General features: G+C 46.2%; 1 protein-coding gene across 5 annotated transcripts in view; it reads right to left on the bottom strand.

The window, feature by feature from the left end:
• The window catches only part of AREL1 (apoptosis resistant E3 ubiquitin protein ligase 1), an 88,595-nt gene that overhangs the window by 13,533 nt on the left and 50,332 nt on the right, over window positions 1-24,730 (bottom strand). For 2 of the 5 annotated variants that reach the window (XR_009210240.1, XR_009210243.1), the window contains 4 exons: window positions 24,344-24,654; window positions 21,721-21,769; window positions 17,918-18,029; window positions 13,882-13,941 (listed from right to left, as the gene is read on the bottom strand). Coding sequence is in view for 1 of the 5 variants with exons in the window: in XM_032179512.2 (XP_032035403.1) it covers window positions 24,552-24,654 (103 nt within the window). In the remaining 4 variants the exon portion in view is untranslated. Of the gene's footprint in view, window positions 1-13,815; window positions 13,942-17,917; window positions 18,030-21,720; window positions 21,770-22,084; window positions 24,655-24,730 lie in introns of those variants that run through there. The other 3 variants (XR_009210241.1, XR_009210242.1, XM_032179512.2) reach the window with 3 other exon arrangements.

The raw sequence follows: 24,730 nt of genomic DNA, 5'->3' as shown, positions 1-24,730 counted from the left end.
TCAGACACTGTACTATGCTCTTGATATATGTTATTTTGTTTAATCCTCAAGGGGACTCAAGTATTAGACAAGCATTATTGTCCTCATTTCACAAATGAGGGAACAGATGTTCAGGGAGGTTAAGCAACTTGTCCAGGTCACATGGCTTGTAAGGAATAGAGAGCTAGGAGTCAAGCTTGGCTTTGCTTTTAACAATTTAAATAAAGGAGACAGGCATGGTGAGTACAACCAGCTGACAACCAGACAGGCCTCTTGCTTCCAGGCCCCATTTAGGTCTAATGGAGAGATCTGACTAAACATCTCGGATCCTAAATGGAAGGTTTTCAGGATAGCCCTGCTGATCCTCCATCTGACAGATTTTCAGATCTTGCTCAGGAAATAATCAGAACACTTTTCCTACTGGACAATTCTGGAAAAAACCTTGGCAAATCTGTACCCTCCAGTTCTCCTAGTCCCCATTTACACAGGCCAAAACAAAACAAACAAAACCCAAAACACCCCAATAAATTAAAACCCTGTATTTGCACTTGTGCTTCATTTCAAATGAAGTACACACCTCATGGCCAGGTGCAGTGGCTCACACCTGTAATCCCAGCACTTTGGGAGGCCGAGGCCGGTGGATCACGAGGTCAGGAGTCCAAGACCAGCCTGGCCAAGATGGTGAAACCCCATCTCTACTAAAAATACAAAAAAATTTAGCCAGGTGTGGTGGCGGGCACCTGTAATCCCAGCTACCCGGGAGGCTGAGGCAGAGAATTGCTTGAACCCAGGAGGCAGAGGTTGCAGTGAGCTGAGATTGCACCACTGCATTCCAGCCTGGGCAACGAAGTGAGACTTTGTCTCAAAAAACAAACAAACAAAAACAACAACAACAACAAAAAAAACAAGCAAACAGACAGAAAAAACACCAAATTACCTTCATAACATGCTACAATTTCCACACTATTTCACTGGTTAACTGATGGTTCTTCAAGCCCAGAGATAATGTGAGTAAGCCCGTAACCCAGTGCCTGGCATGAGATGCGTTGTTGCTGCAATTATCATTAAGAGACCCCTTCCTGTGTTCACATCAGCAAGTCATCCCTGATACCCTTGGAATAAAGCAGTATGAAATTAACTACTAATTGAATGGTTGATATCAATAGCTATTTATAAGTAATATTTATTGAGCAGCTACTGCATGCCAGATTTTAGTCTATATAGCTTTACACACATTATCTCTTTTAATCTTTATAACAACCCCATGAGATAGGAATTATTGTTACTATCTCTCTTTTAAAGCCAATGAAACTAAGGCCTGGAAGTACTAAATAATTTGCTTATGGTCACACAACACCCAGATGGCGGGAGTGGGATTTGAACCCAGACAGCTAAGTTCAGAACCTGCACCAGTAACCTCTTTCCTCTCCTGCCTCCCGTGATGGGTTTGACAATAGGATACAGAGGGTCAAAGAAAGATGTCCTTGTGTGCTGGGGGAGTTGGGGGAAGCTTCCTGGAGGGAATGGGCTCTATTGGACCTGAAAGAAGGACAAAATAAGTGAAGCAAAACAGAGATCAATTTTAGGCTGGAAGATGATCCTGAAGTCTCATGGGACCCAAAAATGGGACATCAGGAGAGCTCTGATCTTTGGAACATGAGGGATTGCTTCTCCTCTGAAGCAGTGTCATTAGGCCAACTTGTCAGTCCAAGAAAGGACTCAGAGTTTATCAGGAACCTGTGGGGTCTGCACTGGGTCTCTAGCATCAGAATAGAGAAAGAGGACAGCAACAGATCTCCTGGGAGGCCCTGGGGATAGGGCCAGGGTTAGATCAACTCCCTGCCATCTCCATACTGACCACAAGATTTGCTTAGAGGAAGTTGTGTTTGGTTTGCTGTGAACACAGCAGGGTTGCCCCAGCAGGTATGGATGCAGAGGGGCTCAAGGACCCATAATTCTGTAGGAGTTCACAGAAATCTTAGAGAGAAGCTTCAACTTCACTTAAGCCACAAAAATGTTGGGGGCTGGGAAAGAATTAAATTCCAGGCTAGGCAGGCTCCCAGCTGACAGCCATGTTAGAGTCCTCCTGCCCACCACCCACCAAAGGCATGTCTGGGAGGGCCAAATGAGACATACCTGGCATGTGGCAAGTGCCCTTAAAGGTTCAGCAGCCGGCTGGGCATGGTGGCTCACACCTGTAATCCCAGCACTTTGGGAGGCTAAGGCAGGTGGATCACCTGAGGTCACCTGAGTTTGAGAACAGCCTGGCAAACATAGTGAAACCCCGTCTTTACTGAAGATACAAAATTTAGCTGGGTGTGGTGGTGCATGCCTGTAATACCAGCTGCTTGGGAGGATGAGGTGGGAGAATCGCTTGAATTCGGGAGGTGGAGTTTGCAGTGAGCCGAGATTGCACCACTGCACTCCAGCCTGGGCAACAGAGCAAGACCCTGCCTCAAAAAAAAAAAGACTCAGCAACCTTCTTCAGGCCCCATCTTTCAGAGCTCATTTGCTTGGCTGTGGATTACATATCTGTCAACCAGACTCCCAGATGCCACCTGCTACCTGTTTGTGAACATGCACATCTTCCTGCACAGTCCCCTGTGTGAATATGTGTTACAAACCTTTCCATGAAGCAGAGCTAAACTGAGAAGATTCTATCTGTTCAGGTCCCACAGTGGCCCACAGTGTGGCCTCCCTGGACTTAAAGTCTAGAATGACTTTGCATGGATTGAGATGCTGCGAGGGTGGGGTGTTATGAGAGCTTGCCAAGCTGAGACTGGCTGGGGAAGGGACGTCACAGGTACACTTAGGAGGCCTGAGAATCCGAACAAAACAGTATCACTAGGCAGAATGTGGCTGAAGCTACCAGTTGGGTGCTGAGCATAGTTCGGCAATTTTGTGAGCATATTTGTAAGAACATATATGTTTATCAGTAGAAATAATGCACTGTCTGGGTAGACTGGCTCTGTTTGTGTACATTCTTGGATCCCAGAAAGCCCTGGGGAGCAATACATTACACAAGCATTTCTTGCCTGAGAGCTGGTCAGAAGGATCGTTCCAGGGAAAGCTGGGCTGGTGTTCACCAGCTGAGGTCTGAGAGAGAACATGTGTGCACCCCAAGCCCAGGCCTGGCTCTCACAAGCACTGGTGGAATTTCTGAGTGCGTCAGTTACTCTGCACCTGTCCCTTTACACTTAGCCCCAGTCTGGCCTGGCCCAGCAAGTCTGCAGCCAGAGGTAGCCTGGAGAGAACTGGCCAACACTTTCAAGAACCAGGCTGAGGCCAGAAGGCACGCAAAGCCTGAAGGATTCCTCTCTGCTCAGGATCCCATGTGAGAAGCCTGGGGCTCCTGTCACATATGTTCTCAGCTGTCACTGCACAGCTCACTTTCTTTTATTGTGGCCACGTGTGTGCATGTTTTGCTCTCCTACTGCACTTCAAGCCATTGTTACTCAAAGTGTGGTCCGTGGGCCCACAGCATGAGCGTCAACCAGGAGCTTGTTAGAAACACAGAATCTCAGGGCCCATCACAGACATATCAGATCACAATCTGTATATTAACAAGAACCCCAGTGATTTGAATGCACATTAAAGTTTGAGAAACACTGCTACTTGAAAGCAGGAGTGAACCTTGTCAGGGTGATCCTTGTACAACTAAGCTTTTGTATCCCAGATGCTTGGTGGTAATTAGATGCTCAATAAATATGTTTTAACATTTCATTTTGAAATAATTATAGACTTAGAGGAAAGTTGCAAAAATAGTACAGTGATGTATGTGAACCACTAATACTAACAGCTTACATAACCAGAGTACAATTACCAGATTAACATGGGAAATTAACATAGGTATCATTAAGCAAACTACAGGACCTTTTCTAATTTCCTCTGTTTTCCCCGTGTCCCTTTTCTGCTCTCAGATCGCTCAGGGTATTTAGTTGTCGGGTCTCCTTAGTCTCCTCTAATCTATGGCAGCTCTCTAGTCTATCCTTGTCTTTCATGACCTTGACTCTTTTAATAAGTACCCCTCAGTTATTTTGTAGTCTATCTTTCAACTTGGGTATGTCTGCTGTCTTCTTGTGATTAGATTGAGATTATACACAGAATAGAGGTGATGCTGTGACCTCAAGACATCATCTCAGGGGATACGTAATGTCAACGTATCTTATTCCTGATGTTAATCTCGATCTCTTAGTTAAACTCATATCTGCCAGATTTCTCCACTGTTTCTCCACTCTAAAATTACTACTATACTTCCCTCTTTAGTTAATAAGTATATTGGGGAAGATAATTTGGGACTGTGCAAATATCCTGCTTCTCCCACTGATTTTAGTGGCCATCACTGGTGGATCTTACCAACGACTTTTTTTTTGTTTTTGTTTTTTGTTCCTGGCCGACAATTATTACTATTGTGTCTGCATAGTGGTGATTCTGTATTTCCCTCCTTTCTTCTATATTTATTAATTGAAATTCTTCTGCCAAGAAGTTGTTACTTCTTCCCCATTTTTTAAATTCAATTGCTTATTTCAGTAGGGGCTCTCGGGTATTTACTGTATCCCAGGGGTTATAATTCAATGTTATCATTCTTTTATGTTCTTGCTTAAACTGTTCCAGCCACTGGGAGCTCCTACAAGTTGGCTGTTGTGTCCTTTCAACATGCCCATCCTTTTCTGAGTACTTCCTTATTCCCTGGTACCACAATATGTTTCAGACTCATCTTGTTCCATATAGTTTGAATGAATGAATGGGAGAATGAAAAAGTAGGCTGTATGTATAAACTCAGCCTTCCTGTGATTCCCCAACTAAGAAGCTGTATTTAATTCAGTTCTCAGCTGGGAGGAAGAATGCATGTCAGATGCCCCATAGAATCACTCACCTCCAGCTGGAATGGTGGCTCACACCTGTAATCCCAGCAGTTTGAGAGGCTGAGGTAGGTGGATCACCTGAGGTCAGGAGTTCGAGACCAGCCTTGCCAACATAGTGAAACCCCATCTCTACTAAAAATAAATAAATAAATAAATAAATAAATAAATAAATAAATAGCTGGGCGTGGTGGCACGCACCTGTAGTCCCAGCTACTCAGGAGGCTGAGGCAGGAGAATCACTTGAGCCCAGGAGGCGGAGGTTGCAGTGAGCCAAGATCATGCCATTGCACTCCAGCCTGGGCGACAGAGCAAGACCCTGTATTTAAAAAATAATAACAAACAAAAAAAAACAGAATCACTCACCTCCACTGTTCTGTGAGCCTCGAGGAAAACTGGAGAAACTTTTAACCTAAAGACAAAGGAAACTGTATCCGTGGAAACTGTAGGCTGGAAAATTGGCTTGACCTGAAAGTCCGACTCATGGACTTGGCATATCTACCAAGCAGTATGAGATAGTGCTTAAGAGTGGGTGTGCTGGAGCCAGATGCCTTGGTCTAAATCCTTATAGCTACTTACTGTGTAACCACTTTGTGCCTCAGTTTCCCCATCAGTAAAGTGCAGGTGATAATGACAGTCCTGGCCATGGATTTGTGTAATTACTGAGTTTACATATATAGATTGCTTAGAACAGCCCGTGGTACATGTAAACATTTAATAACCATTAGTTAGGAGTCTGATATTTCCAGCAATTAGCTCATCCTAAATTCATTCAGCAATTGCTTATTGGGCATCTACATTATAGTACACACTGTTGTGAGTCCTGGGATCTCAGCAGTGAACAAAAGTGACATCACTGCTCTCACAGAGCATACATTCTTCTGGAATAAAAATAATCTAACCATATAACAGACTACACTACTTTTTTTTTTTTTTTTTTGAGATGGAGTTTCACTCTGTTGCCCAGGCTGGAGTGCAGTGGCGCCATCTCAGCTCACTGCAAGCTCCGCCTCCTGGGTTCACACCATTCTCCTGCCTCAGCCTCCCAAGTAGCTGGGACTACAGGTGCCCACCACCATGTCCAGCTAATTTTTTTTGTATTTTTAGTAGAGACGGGGTTTCACCGTGTTAGCCAGGATGGTCTCAATCTCCTGACCTTGTGATCTGCCCGCCTCCGCCTCCCAAAGTGCTGGGATTACAGGCGTGAGCCAATGTGCCCGGCCACAGACTACACTACTTTTTAAGACAGTAGAGGGGGATAGGAACAGCTGCATTTTTGTCATCTAGCAAAACCATTCACCCCTCTTGGCATAAGTATCCATTTTCCTCTGTAGACCCACACTCTGGTATCATGTGATTCATGCGTTGGTCAATCAAATAACTGTATTGCCCTAGCCACAGTGATTGGTTCAGGCAAGGACACATGACCTAATCAGCACTAGAGAGAATTTTGCAGCTGGGGCTTTTCACGGTAAAACCAGTGAGCTAAGAGCTTGTGGCTTGAGAATAAAGCCAACACCCCTGAAGGCAGAGCCGGGAGTGGTGGGGAAAGTCCTGATGGGTTGTACAAGCCCCTGAATCAAGAATGGGCTGAAGTTCATCCCAGGCTTGACTTCTCCGTTACACGAGACAATCAATTCCCTTCTACTACTTGTTACTGAGAGAGTTCTGAGCTTACTTCAATCCCTCAGAAAGCTGACAGCTGAGCACGAAGCAGGAGCCTGTCCTGATTCCCCCACGGTGCCTGTGTCCTGAGCCCCTGGTCTTGCTCTAGTACTTCTCAGTTTCCTGCCTTTCCCTAACATACACACCATCACCACCCCACTGCCCACCTCGGGCCACCCCCTTACTTCCTCTCAAGGAGATTCCTGCCCCATCCTCCACAGAACTGAAGCCTCTCCCTCCTGCTCACCTGGCTTCCCTCCCATAGTCTTCTGCCCAAGCCTCTTCTTCCCGGGCAAGTCTGGCTGCATCCCTAGCTCTCGTTTTGCCTCATGGTCTGGCCTCCTCCTCTCCAGAGGCCTGAGGGGCTGATGCGTGGTTTCAGATGGCCAGCAGAATGCTACCCCCAACCTCAGGAGTCCCACCGAAGCTCACACTGTGGAGGGTCCCCTTTTTATTACCTAATCTCCTGCCTCTCATGTCTTCCTGTAACTCCAGGCCTGAGCGGCTTCAGGGCAGACTCAAGGATGTTCGAGTTCTCCCACCTCTATGTTCTGTTAGAGAGCCACGTCCTCAGAGCAGACAGGAGACGCCAAACTCCCACTTCCTTTGGGAAGATTTCCATTTCCCTTTTCCAAAATCCTAGGGAATGTACTGTGTAAGCCCCTTAATTATACATTGACTCACGACGTTGCTCGTGCTGTTCTCTCCCCTCAAGCTAGCTTTCATTCACTAGAAGATTTGCCTCTTATTTGCCGTAAGCCTAGCACAGTGCTCAATAAACACTGAATGAATAAATGAGTGGTTGAATAAATGAATTATTGAATGGGTGGTGAAAATAGTAAGTGAACGAATAAATAAATGAATAGACTAATGAGGAGAGGTAGTAAAAGGCCTGGGATGGAGTGGCAGAAGGGTCAAAAAAAACCCTGGAGGGGATAGGTCCTGAGCCCGGGGAAGAGAAGATGGGGGGAGTCACCATGGCAGAATGGCAGGAGGGAGACAGATGTCGTCAAGTCTCTCAGCCTTGTGTTTACATAAAAAACTGGAGTTTGGGCCTGGGTTGTTTTATCGAACCCATTTACTAGCTTTTTAAAACTTTTTTTAAAAACACATGGCCGGGTGCGGTGGCTCATGCCTGTAATCCCAGCACTTTGGGAGGCCAAGGGGGGTGGATCACTTGAGGTCAGGAGTTTAAGACCAGCCTGGCCAACATAGTAGAACCCCATCTCTACCAAAAATATAAAAAATTACCCGGGTATGGTGGCATGTGCCTGTAATCCCGGTTACTCGGCAGGCTAAGGCAGAATTGCTTGAACCCAAGAGGTAGAGGTTGCGGTGAGCCGAGATCATGCCACTGCACTCCAGCCTGGGTGACAGAGCGAGACTCAGTCTAAAAAAAACCATAAAAATAAAAAAAAACATACAAATGCCATTTTCAAGGCCATGGCACATCTTGCAATGATGTGGCTGGTTGTGGCTCTGCCTCAGCACCCCACTTCACAGATACATGAAGGACCAATTGGCCATGCCGACAGCACGCCAGGTGCAGCCTCGGGGGAAGGGCCTGGGAGACCCAGTGGACTTGGGGTGCCTCCCAAAGCTCTTCAGCAAGGACTCAAGTTCTCTGGAGGTCACAGCCAGAGGGCCTCTTTCTTCCCCCCAGATTCCCTTCTCCTTCCTCTGCCATTGACTCTCCATCCTGATTCCACACTGGCACTGCCGGGAGCCCTGTGGGGCCTCAGGCAACCCAAGAGAGCTGAAGATGACTCCATGGATTTGCAGCTACAAATGAAAAACCACGGTTTGTTTTGAATGGATTGTGGCTCTGGCAAGAAAGCCTTGGGATGTAAATCCGCCATGAGTGGGGATGCAGATGGGAAGCAGATGTGGGGATGTTGAAAGCCCCTGCTCCAGCGCCTAAGGCCCACCTGAGAGAATACATGCCTTCCACTGAAAAATGCAGATGGGCGAGACAGCTCAGACACTGTGGGAGCCCCAGCTAAATGCCCAGTCTGCTCAGCTGTCGCCTTCTCCTTCTTCCCCTCCCTCTAGGCAATGAAGCACTCCTCTTGCATTCTTGGAGGATATGCCTCTTCTCCCTGCCTCCCTCTCCCTCTATCTTCATATCACTGCCTGTCTTACTGTCCCTTGCTCTCAGGCGTTCTCTGACTCCATGTCTGTCCTTGGTCTACGCCTCTCCCTCCCTCCCTCTTCCTGGCTGCAGCCCAAGGCCAGTGCCCCTACCCTTCATGCTTCGATAAGTCTGCCAATCAGCTTGAACCCCTGGGGTGAAGAACAGGAAGAACAGTCCAAGGGCAGACGGCAGCCCCAGTTCCATGAAGGAAGGCGATTTCAAGCCAGAGAGGTCTGGGCAGGATGAGGCCAAGAATTTCTCACTTACCCGCAGGGCTGGATATTTAGTCTGAGTTGGGGAGGGCAGGTGGCAACCAGCCTGGAGCTCCCAAGCCTGCAAGAGCAGCTCTGCCCCAGCCCCTACTCAGCTTTAGGTTTCATTCAGTGTGATCTTCTCTCCTTCCTGGCCTGGACTCAGCCCTCTCCAGCACCAGGAAGAGGCAGCACAGCTGGGTACCATGGTCACAATTACCTGCAAGGATACGGGCCCACGTGAAGGCTAGGCAGGACAGGATGGAGCATGTTTTGTATCCTCCACTGCTCTCCAGAGAGCTAGGAGCAGCCCTTCCCTTTCAACCCCTGCAGGGCCCCAGACAGCCTCCAAAGGCAAATGTGCTTTTTCTTTGGCTTGTATACAGTCTAAATACTTTATCCAATTGATACGGGCTCTATATCCAGTTGTCTTATTTTCCTTTTTGGGTCTGTCCACAGCTCTCTGAGCTCTCAGGCAGGATTTTGGGACCATTTGTGGCACATTCCAGAGGCCATTAGCAATCTCACAAATTAATTCTAACCTTGTACACAGGCTGTGAATGCTATACAACTTTTAGAGGAGACTTGAGGGACACACCAAAAACTATCCAAAAATAGAATGTTGCCATTCCCAGGAGACTGGAATCACTTAGAGGACAATTTCACAAATGCTTCTGCAGATGTGAAGAAGGCTGCTGTCGGAATGCAGCTGGGACCCATCTCCCTGGCACTCTTGAGTCTCTGCTCAGGGGCTTTCCCTTCCCAGCAGGCACTCATTCCAGGATCCACCACACCTTGTGGTCCCCAGCACTGGGCGGCACTGAGGGGGTATCACTGTGGCACCATACCGTAAGGCATGATCCCAGGAGGCTTGGCATTTAGTGTGGAGGCTAAGCTCTTGGTTCTAGGTTCCCTTATGCATTGAGCATCTTTTTCATACGTGCCTGATGCTGTGTTAGGCAGTGAGTGTGAATGGTGAACAAACCAGACAGGGAGTCTCTGCTCATGCAAGAAACAAACAGGGTGCTGAGACCTGAAATAACTTTCAGGAAGACTGAAGAGAGCAGCTTGCAGCTGAGGGAGATCTCAGGCAGGTCACAGCAGCTGCCTCTGGGCTTCAGTTTCTTCACCCATAAAATGGGGGTGCTAACAGCGCTACTTTGAGGATTCAATGAGATAATCAATACAGGATAACTCCTAGTCATAACAAGCCACTAATGAGGACCATACAACCAAAGCAGTTAGGAGCAGACAGGGCAGGAGGATAGCAGATGCAGTCAGCACTCTGCCCCCATGTCTTCCGATCCCCGTATCACTTCAGACACATGGTTCACTCCCAACAGCCCACACCTGCCTGTTTGTCAGCGGGCTGCCCTCAGGCCGCTGGAACCTGCTCTGGCCACCTGCATGGAGGGCAGGCCAGTGCTGGGGAGGTTTCGTACCTGAGACCCCACAGGCAGCCCCTGACCAGTGACTCTGAGTGTGGAGGTAGGAATATCTCCTCCATCTCCAGAGCTCCTGCAGACTGAGCCACTTACCCTTCATGGCCTTTTGCTTGACATTGTATCCTTGCTTGGCCTCCTCTTTTCAGTCCCCTTCCCCTACTCCTGGGAAGAACTGGGAAAAAATCACCACTTTCACACAAATCCTTGTTTGCCAGCTCTGCTTTTGGGGAAAACATCTTAAGACACTGGGAAATGCTAAACATTAGGAGGTGTCTCCTAAGCTGTGTAACCCTGTCTTCCTGCAGAGCTGCCCTCGGGCCAAGGCAAGTCCTCCCAAGTTTCTAAGGAATTAGTCACAAGATAGCCTTCTAACTCAGGAAATCTGTGCTCCTTGTATTTGAACATGGCAAAGGCCAGCACCATGGGAACCCTGGATGGCCATTGGCATGTAGTTCTGAGCTCTCAACTCAGGAAACTGTCTGAGCTGCTGCCTTCGGGACTGTGTCCTCCCTCCAGGAACCTGCACAGGGAGGCCAAAAAAAGGGCATAAAATTCATATTTCATTATTGTTATTCTTCTCTATTCCTGGAAACTCCAGTCATCCTGAAGCTGATTCTTTAGCATCTCTCTTCCCATGAAATGGTGGATTGGTGAGGCAGACACACAGGCGGCCAACAGGGCACATCCAAGATGCAGGTCTGGATTATTTGTCTAGACTTTATGATGTTTGTGGTATTTGCCAGCTTTTTAAGTTTTAGGATTTTTTTTTGCTTATTTCAAATAAAATTTTCCTTCATACCTAATTTTGTATTCTTTTTTTTTTTAAAGGTATCCCAAAACTATGTAAGCTTTAGGCAACAGAAGACCTTAGTAGGCTTTGAGCATCTGAGGACTGAGAGACTTCTTCACAGACTAGCTTCTGGCTCCATACTTTTTTTTTTAATACAGGGTCTCTGTCACCAAGGCTGGATTGCAGTGGCACAAGCACGGCTCACTGCAACCTCAACCTCCCAAGCTCAGGTGACAGGTGATCCTCCCACCTCAGCTTCATGAGTAGCTGGGATTAGAGGCACCTGCCACCACGCCCATCTAATTTTTGTATTTTCTGTAAATACAGGGTTTCACCATGTTGCCCAGGCTGGTCTCGAACTCCTGGGCTCAAGTGATCTGCCCGCCTCAGCCTCCCAAAGTGCTGGGATTACAGGCGGGAGCCACCACACCCCACCTGGCTCCACACATTTCAACTCTTGCTTTTCCTCTCCTGTCTTCATACTTCTGGTCCTAATGTGACAGCTGCTGATCCTGCACCTGCCACCAGGTCAGGTGAATCAGCACAGTGTATGGTGGAATTATTTCTGCAAGCCATTGATAATCAGGACAGCTAGCAATAAACATACATGACATAGACATATTACATACAACCCAACAGAGTGTTTTCCCAACATAACCAAATGAATATATTACAGAAGGCCCAACTGAGTATATTCCCAACTCAAATTCCTTTAGTCATACTCCCAAATGCCACAGCCACCTCACCACAGCCTGACATGAAGGGAGGTGTGACAGGGAAGAAATCAGGGTGGAGATTGACTACAGTTAAATTTTTTTGGGATGAGACGGGGTCTTGCTATGTTGCCCAGGCTGGAGTGTGGTGGCTATTCACAGATGTGATCATAGTGCACTACTGCCTCAAACTCCTGGGCTCAATTGATCCACCTGCCTCAGCCTCTCAAGTGCTGAGACTACAGGTGCATACCACCGCACCTAGCTATAGTTTTTTTTTTTTTTTACCATAGCAAATACTATGACTTTGAAAAAAATATATGACCTTGGAAGGAACTCCTGTAGGTGAGGGGCCCTCAGTGTAAGCCTCATTAGCTTCTCAGGAAACTGGCCTCTGGTAGCTGGACTTGCTGTGAGGCTTGGGCACATAATATTTTAAGGTCTGTAAGTTTTAGCCACATCCCGGGTGTGTGTGTAAGGGAGCAGGGTGGCTCAGAATTGTTCTGGCCTGTTCATTTCCTCAGTGCCCCTCAACCCTGAATCCATGTCAGGAAGACCCTGGCAAGACTGAGGAGGGACAGCAAATGGTAACTATGGCCATAACTGACAGTGAGTTTGGCCCCTGAGGTTGTACTTAATAGCAGGAGACATCAATATTCCAAAAGCCCAATCGCTCCTCTTCTTTTGCATTTTCCTTTAATTTAGTCCTTTAATTTTTAAACCAAAGTTTCTTCTGAAAAAATTCTTGGTTTGTCTTTGCTGAATGGAAGAGCAAAGGAATTTAGCTATATCCAGGTCAGGCCAAGGTCAGTACCAGTGGACGTGGGAGAGGCAATGTTGGAATTGAGAGGATGTTTTGTGATTTACAAAACATTACAAAACACTATTCACATCCATTGTCTCATCTGAGCTTTTGCCCTCTGTCGGGTACACTTGTACGTTGTTAGAATCACTATTTCCCAGTTAAAGTTAAGAGCGACTAAGCAATTTACGCAGAGTATACACCTAGGCAATGGCAAGTGAGAAACTTGAACCCAGATGTTCCAAATTCAAATCCACAACATAACCAAAGACAACTGTGGATAGGGGTTTACTATTGCTAACTACTGATTTTTTTTTTTTTACACTTAGTATGTGTCAGACACAGTGCTGGCACTTTTCTTGAGTTCTCTTATTTAATCCTCACATCCTCTGGCACGAGCCAGGTTTGAAGGATGGGGAGGTAGCAGGGAGGAAGGACAGGATGGGCCTCATTCCTTGCAGAGTGCACAGAACAAGTAAAGGAACAAAGGCAGGCACGAGCTGAGATGGTTCAGACCACGTTCACTGAGAGCTGGTGGTGCTTCACAGCCGCTGTCCTTGGGCCTCTGGCCCGGTCAGGTAAGCCTCCTAGAACCTTTCATCTTAGTAAAAATGGGCTGTGCCCACGGAAAGTGGCCTCTGGCTCAATCCTGGAAGCAATAGCTGGAAGAGGCCTGTGGCCTGTCACTATCCACATGGTTGCTTCTCTGCAAGACAGAGGCTCGCCACGGTGAGCTGGTCTGTCCAAACAGCTCCTGAGTTACCAGTCAAGTGATGGGCTCGGCCTCAGCGCTCAGCTTTGAAGTTTAATGGGGCTCCTGGTAGCCCACAGGTCTTGGCCAGATCTTGCCCTTTAATAAGTGTCTTCTTCCACTTCCCATCAGGGGCCTGGAGACTGGCCAACTCCCTGAGGCGTCTCCCCCAGCTTATTTGGATTGAGGGATGGAAGGTGCCTCCTGCCCTGGAGAGGGAGGTGGAAAATGGACCCTGTACCCTGATTGGGAAACAGAAACCTCAGGAGGCACCAGGCAGTGGTGGACACTGGACAAAGAAGTGCCGGCCAGACTGGCTCCCTGGGGTCCCAGAAGTCACAGACCTACACAATGTCTCCCTAGGTTGGAGGATGAACAGAACACTAGCAACTCTCTTACCAGTGTTCTCCAGACTTGTCTGTCCTGCCCCTAACTCCACCTCCTTTGAGCTTGTGTGAGAAAACGTGTCAGAGCCAATTTGACACTTACATTGATCCACTGGACATGTAATCCTGGGCGACTTACTTCTCTGTGCTTCAGTTTCCTCATCTGTAAAATGGGAATAATGATTGTCTTCAGCTTATAGAATGATGTGAATATTAAATGAATTAACACAAAGTGCTTAGAATAGGGCCTGGCACAGAGTAAGCATGTATTAGATGTTGGCTGCTATTATTATTATTATTATTATTATTATTATTATTACAAGAGTTCTGAGATTACTCCCTTAGGCCCCAGTATTTTCCTCTGGGGTGTTTTCTGTCACTTTCTGTCACTTAAAATGGATTGAGATTTTAGGGCAAACACTGGAGAAGCTTCTCAATTCCTCCTAGTGGGCCTGCTGAGGGTACCGTGGCTAACTGTGGGCACCAGCTTGCTGCTCCTCTCCTGGCCGCCTCCAGTTCCAGGCTGCTTTTGCTGCTGTGACTCACTGGTCTGTTCAGAGCATCCACAGCTGCTAGCTGGAGAAGCCGTGTTAATACCTCATTAGCACCTCCGGCTGCTCCTTGTGGGCACTAATCACTTCAGCTTGCTCCCTCTGGAGTGACTCTGTGCTGCCTTTGAAAGGCAGGCCATGTGATGGCTCAGAGACTTCTCCAGCTGGTCCCAATTCCCTCCCTCAGATTGTTACTTTTACCCAGGAAGTGAAACAACTTACTGTTTACATTTTGTACGCACACACACACACACACACACACACACACACAGATATAAAATTTTTTAATAGATCAAATCCTTACTCCTTCATCAGGACCTGAAACCAAACCTGTAAGCAGCTTCTTCCAGAGCCTTCCTCTTCTTCCCCAGTCCACACCTGCAGACCTGCCCCTCACCCGTGCCATCCGCAGTTTGTACAGGAATCAGACAAGAAGGCAAGGGCCCGAAGTGGAAGCAGATGTTTGGGACGATGAGTGAGGTTAGGATGGAGACAATAGGAAGGATGTAGACCCTGCTAGAGCTGCTTGTTGCTCTGACCTACTGCCAAGGCTCAGAAAAATAGAGTGACTGTTCCTGGTTAAATACCCAGCTGTTACTCGTGCCAAACTTTCCTGGGCCTCAATCCTCAGAGTCTCTGGCTCTGCTTCCAAAGTTCTCCATATCCTCGTGCCAACCACTATCTTGGCCCCTTCTTCCCACCTTGCCAAGCCCCCAAGACCAGCCATACCCCTAAAAGTCAGGACTGGAGTTTTACTCACCCCACTCCACAAAGCTAACCCACAATGCCATTTTTTTGAAGCCTAAACTCAAGATATGGTCTGACAAAAGAGGTTTTGTTGATTCTGGGTGTGAGTCTACTGGAAGACATGGCTTGGATGCCAAGACCACAGAGTTTTCAAGGGTTAGAGGGATAATGGGTCAGAATTGTTAAACTAGACCACTGTGGAGTATGCAGATGGGTGGATGTCGACTGCACCCACTTTGGAACATGTCCAGAGCTGCATACAAGCCCGCCACGACCCAATAGCTCATTTGTCTACCCTGACTGTGACATAAAATGCTAGATCTATAGGAGAACACCCAAGTTTAATTCCATTGTTTTGATTTTTCACAGAGACACAAGTTGGCATCATCATGAACAAGGTTTCAGAGAAATCCCATAGGAAAGAGCCTAAAGAACTGGTTTTCTAAAGGCAATGGCCTGACCCAACCCCTACCCAGCTGTGATCCCAGTCAGAAGCTTAGGAGATCAACTTTAAGATCTGCCCAATCCCCAGGGAGGAATAGATGTCAGCTGCTGTATACGACAGAGAGATAACCAGGGACTCAAGTTTCCTGGTTTAATATTAAGGGAAATTCCACTGAAGCTCAGTGTTTCCACCCATAGTGGTCACAACCAACCAACTTCATGGGTGTTCATAAAATTGATTTGCCTTTTCACGCCTCTGAGTTTATTGGAAATGGTATTCCTTTGACTTTCCTCTGCCACATTGATTATAACCATAGCACAAACCCTTTGATTGCTATTAGTGTTGCAGATACCTCCCTCTCCCCATCCACTCAAGATTCTAATTTCATTCACTGAGCTGCAGGCTATTGGCCAGTCCCCCATTGCCAAAGTCAACACTTCCGGTCTGCTTTGTCTGGGAGAGCAGATTAAAGGGAGAGCGGGCCCTAAGATCACTGAGTCCCCTTTCCCAGCCTGTCCCAGGACCTGCCCAGGTGATGGCCTATTTATGGCACAATAATGGGCTTGCTCCTTGGGTCTCTTGGTTTGGAATCTCTTTACAAGGGTTCTTCCTCCTCTGAAAATCAACAGGAAGAGTAACTTCCCCCTCTTTCTGTAGGAAGCTAGACTAATTTCACTTGTAGCAACAGCAACTCTATAATATAGAAAGTCTTCAAATACATAAAGAAATGCTCCCCACCAAGTAAACAGGAGAAACTATTGAAGGGGGGGACAGTGGTGATGGGTTTGGGTGCCCAAGCTTCAGGAGAAGGAAACTCTAAGGAAAACCGATTGTTTATATCTGTCTCCCAAGATTGTAAGCTGCTCAGAGGCCAGGATCACATTCTATCTTGTGTGTCCCTAGCTCCCCGCACAGTGCTTGATACATAGGAAACGTCTGCTGAAATGCGGAGCTGCACAGAACTCAAGAAAAAAAAAGAGAGGCTACAAACCCAGGGATGGAACAGAAACATCCGACTGGGAGGGGAGGAGGTTAGGAAATGAAATGACAACTTAGAGCAGGATTGGACGTAGGAGACCAAGCACAAAATGATGACACACACATAATCTTCCTCTTGCACAATAACACAACATTTTGTTTTCAACATAACATAAAAGCCATCAAAGGCTCTCTAGCTGGCTTGCAAATACTCTGATATCCCTGACTCTGCTAATGGGCAAACAGAGGAATGTCTTGGCAACTGCTTCAAGTGGGAGTTCTGAGGAGAGAGGAAACATTGTTGGTCTGTAGAAGACGGGAAGATTCAGAAAAATTCCTTTATGTGCAAATCCATAATGCAGGTGAAGTGGGGGGTTGCAGAAAGAGCGACTTCACTCAAGAGAGGTACAGAAACCCCTCACCCTGGAGAAGATATTATGCTTATGGTTTCAACAGAACAGTTTCATAGTATCTTCACAGTCTTGTTTAGGGTGTGTGTAGTCTCCCTTAACTCTGGCATTCTTGAAAATGTTTGCTTCCTCAGTGAGATATCCACCAGGAATTTGGCCTTTGCCAAATGGTGCTATTTCATATAAGCAGAGTTTAGAGACAAAAGATTTATTCAAATAAGTCTTTTTCTGCAGACTTAATTACCAGAGATAAATATCAGGGTATTGTGTAACATATCTGACCTCATTCTTTCATTTGATACCTATTGATTTTCCACCAAAGCAAGGATATTAAAATTTCAGGGCCTTTTTCCTCAGTTATATCCTCAAGGGTGTCTTGTATTCTTTATATAGAATTCACTTAAACTTGGAAGTCACTTTGCTCATTAGTTGGTAGTCTAAGGAACTTTCTACATGCAAAAGATTCTAAAGCCATTACTAATAGCTGTATCTCTTAAAATCTCTCTACCCTGCATGAGTAGGACCTTTTCCCATAAATCCCAAATCCCCAAGTGACTGATAGGTAAGCCAAGGTATAAAGCGTTATCTGTCACACACAGCATCACCAAGTGAACAAGGCAGAGTCAGCGAGCATAGTGGCCCAGTGCCTGGGCTGTTTCTTAGTCTAAACTAATCTGCTAGAGACAAACCAGAAATGTGGAGTTTGGGCTTCAACACGAAACAGACCCATGTTCAAATACAGCTCTACCACTTGCCAGCTAAGGAACCTTGGCAGTTACTTATCCTCTGTGTGCCTCAACTGTGTCTTGTGCAAAATGGAGAAAACAAGACATACCTTGCAGGGTTGCTGTGAATGAGACAATAAATACTAAAGCTCCTAGCATATGGGAAGAGCTAAAAAAAAAAAAAAAATGGTAGCTATTATCATGATTCAGTAATCAGGTGAATTAAAGGAAGTCAAGGTTCCTACCACATGACATAGGCTTGAGATATAGCTCCCTCAAATACCTTTTCCGTCCTTACAGGATCATGCAAAGGAGGAAGAAGTCTCTTCTGACTTGGGGTCTTCTTCATGAATGTTTGGGCTAGGTGTCTTGAGTACTCATTCTCTCTGGCCCGCCTGGACATGGCAAGGTGAAAAACAGAGTCACCACCACCTGGGAATTTCCACACCAGTCATCAACTCTAGCACTCTCAACTGCCCCCAGACCCATATAGCTTCCTGCTACAGAAATTACCAGGGCCCTAAGTCACAGTCAGTATGGTAACACACATACTATATATAGGAAAACTTTTTTCCCAAGAACTCCAAGTTATTAGTCAATTTTCTTAGTTGGTTAATAGCATCATTTTGCAGGTCAGGAAACTGATACTGAAAGAAGGTTGTCTTGCCCAAAGTTGAACCACGGGAGTTAAAAATAAAAATATGAACATTTGCCTGGGCCCAGTGGCTCACGCTTGTAATCCCAGCACTTTGGGATGCCGAGGCAGGCGGAATACCTGAGGTCAGGAGTTCAAGACCAGCCTGGCCAACATGGTGAAACCCCATCTCTACTAAAAACACAAAAATTAGCCAGACATGGTGGCACACACCTGTTACTCGGGAGGCTGAGGAAGGAGAATAGCTTGAACCTGGGAGGTGAAGGTTGCAGTGAGCTGAGATCATGCCCCTGCACTCGAGCCTGGGTGACCAAGTGAGACTCTGTCTCAAAAAAAAAAAAAACATTCAAGCCCATCAATTCATGGTTTTCTATCCTTTGAGGGTCCCATTTTGCACACTTGATGCAAACGTGTCCAAGGGTACCTTCTCTGAGAAAACACCCAGTGACACAAGATGCCTATCCTGCAAGGAGTGCTGGAGGCCCAGGGCCCCTAGAGTCAGAAATATAGGATACAAGTAAATTCCTGTCAACAGGATAGACCACCTGGTAGAGGACATAATGAGGTTTATAAATAAGCCTCCTCTCCTACCTCTAAGACTGACTTCTTCCTAGAGTCATACCTAAAAGATGAACTCCTAAAACCTCACTTGGAAATTTGCCTGGTTTGCCAGATGAACCTGGTCTCAGGCGTTCACAGCCATCACAGACTACAAAAGCCATGGTGGCCTGCTTATTATTGGGTATTCCAGGGAAATAGCAACACAGGCCTTATCTGGATAAACTATCCATCATCTCCCTGAAGGGAGGCTATAAGGGGAACTAGATGAGGAGTCCCACTCTGTTCTTGCAAGGTGACTGGATGCTATGATTCTGTGCTGGTGTGTCTGATCCCTATCCCTAGAGGTACCAACATTGTCACTATCCCATGTTTAAGAAGCTGCTGCTAGCTAGTATTGACAAGTCAGGGCTATATCGACAGCCTGAACAACTTTGCTGAAGCTACCTCTGATACCATATTGAAAAACCCACAGGTATCATTCCTTGACTTCTGGAAAGAGACTGTGTTCTCCACATCTCCTTCCAGGAATTAACTGCCCATCTTGTAGAGACCACACCTGAATTCATTCCAGAGAACCAGGTCCCTGCTGTGGCTATCACAAAATGTCCTTATATAAGCAAAATTAAAGCAAACTGAATCCGGGAGGGGAAAAAAGGGATATTTATAACAAGGTATATCTGAACTCTAGGCAGTACCACTCTATTGGATACAAACCAAGGTCAACATGACCTGCAGATCTCTAAATCCATCCTCTTGTACTCCAAATAAAAGCTAAAAAACAAAAACAAAAAAAACTAAGCTCACCAATAACTTTAGGATAGCTTTCTGTTAGGTGGTGTGCAGACTCAGTATTCTGAGTCAGAAATACTAGCCTATTCCACAATTTTTGAGACATTTTAGTGCTGAGTCATTTTTAATACTACTACACATATATGATACTCAAGAATTTCCTGCTGACCAGCCTTCAAAACCTGCTTAGGGTATAAAAACAAAGGAGATCCGATTTGGAGTATCTGGAGGAAAAATCTTTACAGAAATAAGAGACTTTATAGTCTTAGAATTATTAATCAGATTCAGCATCAGGAATCCAGACTAGATTCTCACAGGGCAATGATGGTCTTGGAAGACTTTCCAAACCAATTATGAGGTCTAGAAATTACTATTGAGAAACTGACCTTGGTTAGCTTCTTATCATGACACACGTGGGCTCTTTCTGCCCCTCCCCACTTTTTTTTTTTTTTTGAGACAGAGTCTCACTCTGTCGTCCAAGCTAGAGTGCAGTGGCACAATCTGGCTCACTGAAAGCTCCACCTCCTGAGTTCACACCGTTCTCCTGCCTCAGCCTCCCGAGTGGCTGGGACTACAGACGCCTGCCACCACGCCCATTTAATTTTTTGTATTTTTAGTAGAGACGAGGTTTCACTGTGTTAGCCAGGATGGTCTTGATCTCCTGACCTCGTCATCCGCCCGCCTCGGCCTCCCAAAGTGCTGAGATTACAGGCGTGAGCCACCGCACCCGGCCGTCCCTCCCCACTATTAATGTGAGGACAGGCTGTTTGAAAACGGGCCTGGTGAAATAATGATTGTAAGTCAGGACAGTAGTTACCTTTAGTGGGATGGGATGAGAGTGTGCTCTGCAGTGCTGCAATGTTTTATTTCCTGACCTGGATGGTGTCTATTTGTGCATTCCCTATAATGACTCATAAGTTACACGTTAATAACTTTTTTATAAATACTGCATCTCAAAATAAAAGAAAAAAGGAATTTTAGTATCCTGTAATACTTTTACTATTCCACATTATCTGGAACTGGTTTATTATGCTTGAAGGTCTATGTGAAGCCACAGTAGAGGGAAGGAGCCCTTAGGGTTCAAGCCACTTGCTGGAGAACCTCGCTGTGGTCCTGACAGCGAAAAGTGGGGCTGGAGAGAGGTTTCAAAGCTCTATCTACAATGGCTCAGAGGCAATAATGTACAAGAAGCTGAAGCTAGTATTTATGGAGTCATAAGAAAGACTTGATGGGCTAAAATCACTCACTGGATCAATGTTCATAGTGACCTATTCAAAGCCACAACAGCAAGTGTATAAGATTCAGGACTATAAATAACCTTAAAATGTACAGTTAGAAGGATAGACTTTTAAGACCTTTTTTTTTAAGAGACAGTGTCTTAGCCAGGCACGGTGGCTCATGCTAATCCCAACACTTTAGAGGTGGGTGGATCACTTGAGCCCAGGAGTTCAAGACCAGCCTGGGAAACAGCCAAAACCCCACCTTTTAAGAGAAAGAGAGACAGTGTCTCGCTCTGTCACCCAGGCTAGAGCACAGTGGCACAGGCATAGCTCACTGCAGCCTCGAACTCCTGGGCTCAAGTGACCCTCCTGCCTTGCAGTGTTCCAAAGTGCTGGGATTATACGTATGAGCCACTGTGCCTGGCCCTTTAAGATATCTCATATCACTCAGGAGCTTGATGAGGTATGAGGAGAATGCACTGTTTGGGGTGGGGGCAAGAATCTCTTTTGTTTTGTTTTTAAATTCAAAAGGGAATTTTTTTAACATTTTCCAGATTGGGAACCAATATACAAGACATCATAATTACTTTCCCAAGAAAGTCCGGGTCCTTAATACTTCTCCTTCTAGGCCCAGATCAGAGGTCTGTTTTTTTGTTTCTCTTCCAAGATTACCTTTATAAGCTGAAAAGAATCAGTAAGACTTGCCACCAACAAACTTCTTAGGAACAGTATTTTTGCTTGCCACTCCCAAACCCCTTGTGGGTGAGGGAGATGTTGGGAGACAAATGTGTGCTTAAATATGAAAATCAAAAGGCTATTTATCAAAGTGTTAACGGTGATTACCTCTGGATAGCAACTTACCTATTTCCCTTGTTCTTTTTCTTATTTCCAAATTTTCTATATTGAATTTCTAGGTAGTAAAACAACAATGAATTAATGTTTAAAGACTGATTAACCGGTTCCTTCTTCAGAAGCTGAGCATAAACACTTGTCCTCGTCTCCCCATGGCTGAGACAGTGGCCCTGCCTTGCACCATGGACAGCAATCAGGGAAGGGTGAAAGGGCAAGAGTGGGACAGGCCAGGACTCCAGGTGTACACTCTACCCCAAGCCGACCACTTCAGGAGGAATTACTGGGGAAATGCAAAATCATTTCCAAATCTTTTCCTTCCCCACCTTCCAGTCAAGCCATGAATCTCCATTTAAAGCAGCCACTCACTCCTTAGTTCTTTTAAACATTTATTTATTTACTGTACAAAATATTTACATCATCAGCTGCAACTGCCTGGCCCTTTCACCTGGCCTGACAAATCTGCAGCAGGGCTTGGTCTCTGCCAATTTTCCAGAAACATGCTGACACTCTCCTAGGTATTCACTCATGTCTGGTCTCCTTCAAAGATGCTAAAAGGCCAGAAGGGTAGCTGGCCCCCCAAGTACCTGGGTCACAAGGACATAAATAAAAGAACTGTCCAAAATAAGAAACACTAATAGAAAATTGCCCAAGAAATAACACACTCTCATCTCTTTAACATATTGTACCTTTTCCCCACACAGGCTAGTATGAAAGCAGGATTAGAAAAACAAACAAACAAAAAAACAGTAAAAGAAAAGGCCCAAGAGAGCAAAGATACTTTTGAATAGAGTTAGGACAGAGAATAGAAAACCACAACAGTACCAAAGGGTTTTGTTTAACAAAGACTGGTGCCTAAGGACCACCACAGGGATGCAGCTGCCCTGGCTGGGTTGCAATGGTGCCTAAGATGCTCTGAAAAAATGCTATGACTAGAGCTTAAAATGACAGATCTAGCCAAGACAATCAACTCAATCTCCAGGATCAGTCTCTGGAAGGCTGCCGGAGGGGAGAATTCAGAAAAGCGACTGCCCAAAACAGCAGAACCAGTCCACGTGCCCCCAGCTGGAAACCCCTTTCTGGGCCCAAGGGGCAGCATTTTGTTTCCCAGGGTGGTGATAAACCTTCCTGTACATATCCCATGGGAAAACATTTGGGCAAGCAGCAGCACCTTGTCCTGGTCCCTGAGGAGAGCAGTGACCATGTGGCATGGAGGATCCTGGGGTATAGAGACCCTGATGCTGGATCCCAGACCCCAAGGATGAGTGAGGTCAGCACCCATGTGCCAAGAAAGGACAAATGATGACTGCGAAAGAGTGAGGTCAGGCAGGAACTGTAGCAGCTCAGGAGGGCTTGTTCCTCATGATCCCTGCGAACAGGAGGGCTCAGACATGCTTCCAGGAGGCCAAGGCATTGCCAAAGTCCTGCCTTGTCTCAGGACTCTGTGTACTTGCTGGTTTTGGCAATAAAGATGGCTTGTAATATTCTCAGAGTTGACTGCCCCATTGGGAATGGTAGCTTGCAGCAAAGCCTTCTTAAAAACACAAATTTGGGAAGTCAATGAGATTTTGAATCTTGAAATTATTTTCAATCAAACAGTAATGAAAAAGAAGGTTGTCATCTTCCAAGATATAGCAGCAGGTACTCTTCAATCATCATTCAACAGTGAACCTAATAAGCTTCCTCCCTCCTTAGTTCTTCTTCCTGATAACTGATGGAGCAAAGGGGAGTACAGGGGTTGGCAGGTGTTTACTGTGTAACATATCACCTCCATGTTCGTCCCTAGTGTCCTGACACCAAGGACCTATGATAAGCACGTAAACTCCTAGTCCCTGTTCCTTTGTCTTAGTGCTGCCAGAGAACACCAAGCAGAGAGAGGATCAGGGATTGCTGGCATACTATTCTTACTGTTATAATCTTTTGCTACAAAATTTTCTTCAGTAGAACGCTAAAGAATCCCCAGCTATTAGCAGACTACATAATGGGGAAGTCAGTGGCCCAAGCCGGCCATACTTCAGTGTGAATATCAAACTCAGGGAAAAGCATCAGTAGTCTCCAAGCCAGCCATATGACTAGGCATGCCCCACTCTGGAGGCTACGGCTCAGCTATCCTTCATATTCTTCAGTCTATCTGCTTTTCTCACTGGCTACAATTCAAGAAAAAGCTTAGAGAGTTCTTCTTTGTGGATTAATAATCATTTCCAGAAATGCCCGAAGGGAAAGTGCTTTTTCCAGTTCTGACACCACAAAAAGATTCTTTTTATCAGTCCTCATTAGAGGCAGTCCAGTGCCATGGCCTATGCCTACCATTGTGCAGAGGGACTGCTCCTATAGGCCACCTCCTACTTGTCCCTCTCTCCTGGCTCCTGATGAGAAGAGACAATCACCCCACCCATGAGAAGGACTCAAGTACCAGTCTGGTCAAGTAGTGAGGGCCAAAGAGAGTGTCTCCAAGGAGTATCAGCAGAGGGAGTTTTGGAGCACAGTGTGGATTTAAGGGTCTCCACACCAGTTTCCCAACAGGGCTGAGCCCCATGTGCCATCTCCCTCAGCTACTGAGATCTTCAAAGGACCAAATAAATGACAGCAGCATGGTCCTCTTCTCATGACAGAATGAAGAGCTCAGCTTACGTACCATGCCAAAGTGGCCTGTGGTGGATATGGGCAGGGAGCAGGTGAGGTAAAGACAAGGCTTGTAGGTGACAAAATCCTCCAGACACAGGGGAGCATGCGGCATCTTCTGGCTGATGGTTATGTGTGTTAGGATCAGCGGTTATGATGTCTGTAACTTGCGCCCAGAAGCTCCAGAGAGCCTGGGAGCCAAGTGGATGACAGGAGAGCGATCAGAGCATGCCAAAGCCCTCGCAACCCTCGCTGATGGCCAGCTGCAGCATCCTGTGCACCTCTTCGTAGGAGTCATATGTAGGGAGGCACAGCTGGTTAAAACTGGAAGGGCAAGGGAGAAGTGATCAACTCATACCACCAAAAACACTGGGCATGCATCAGGTGGGCAGATACCTAC

The sequence above is a fragment of the Hylobates moloch genome, unplaced genomic scaffold, assembly GCF_009828535.3.
Source record: "Hylobates moloch isolate HMO894 unplaced genomic scaffold, HMol_V3 SCAFFOLD_16, whole genome shotgun sequence".
In the NCBI taxonomy this organism is placed as follows: Eukaryota; Metazoa; Chordata; class Mammalia; order Primates; family Hylobatidae; genus Hylobates; species Hylobates moloch.
The sequence above is the reverse complement of the archived record's forward strand: the minus strand, read 5'-3'. Positions and strand labels throughout refer to the sequence as shown.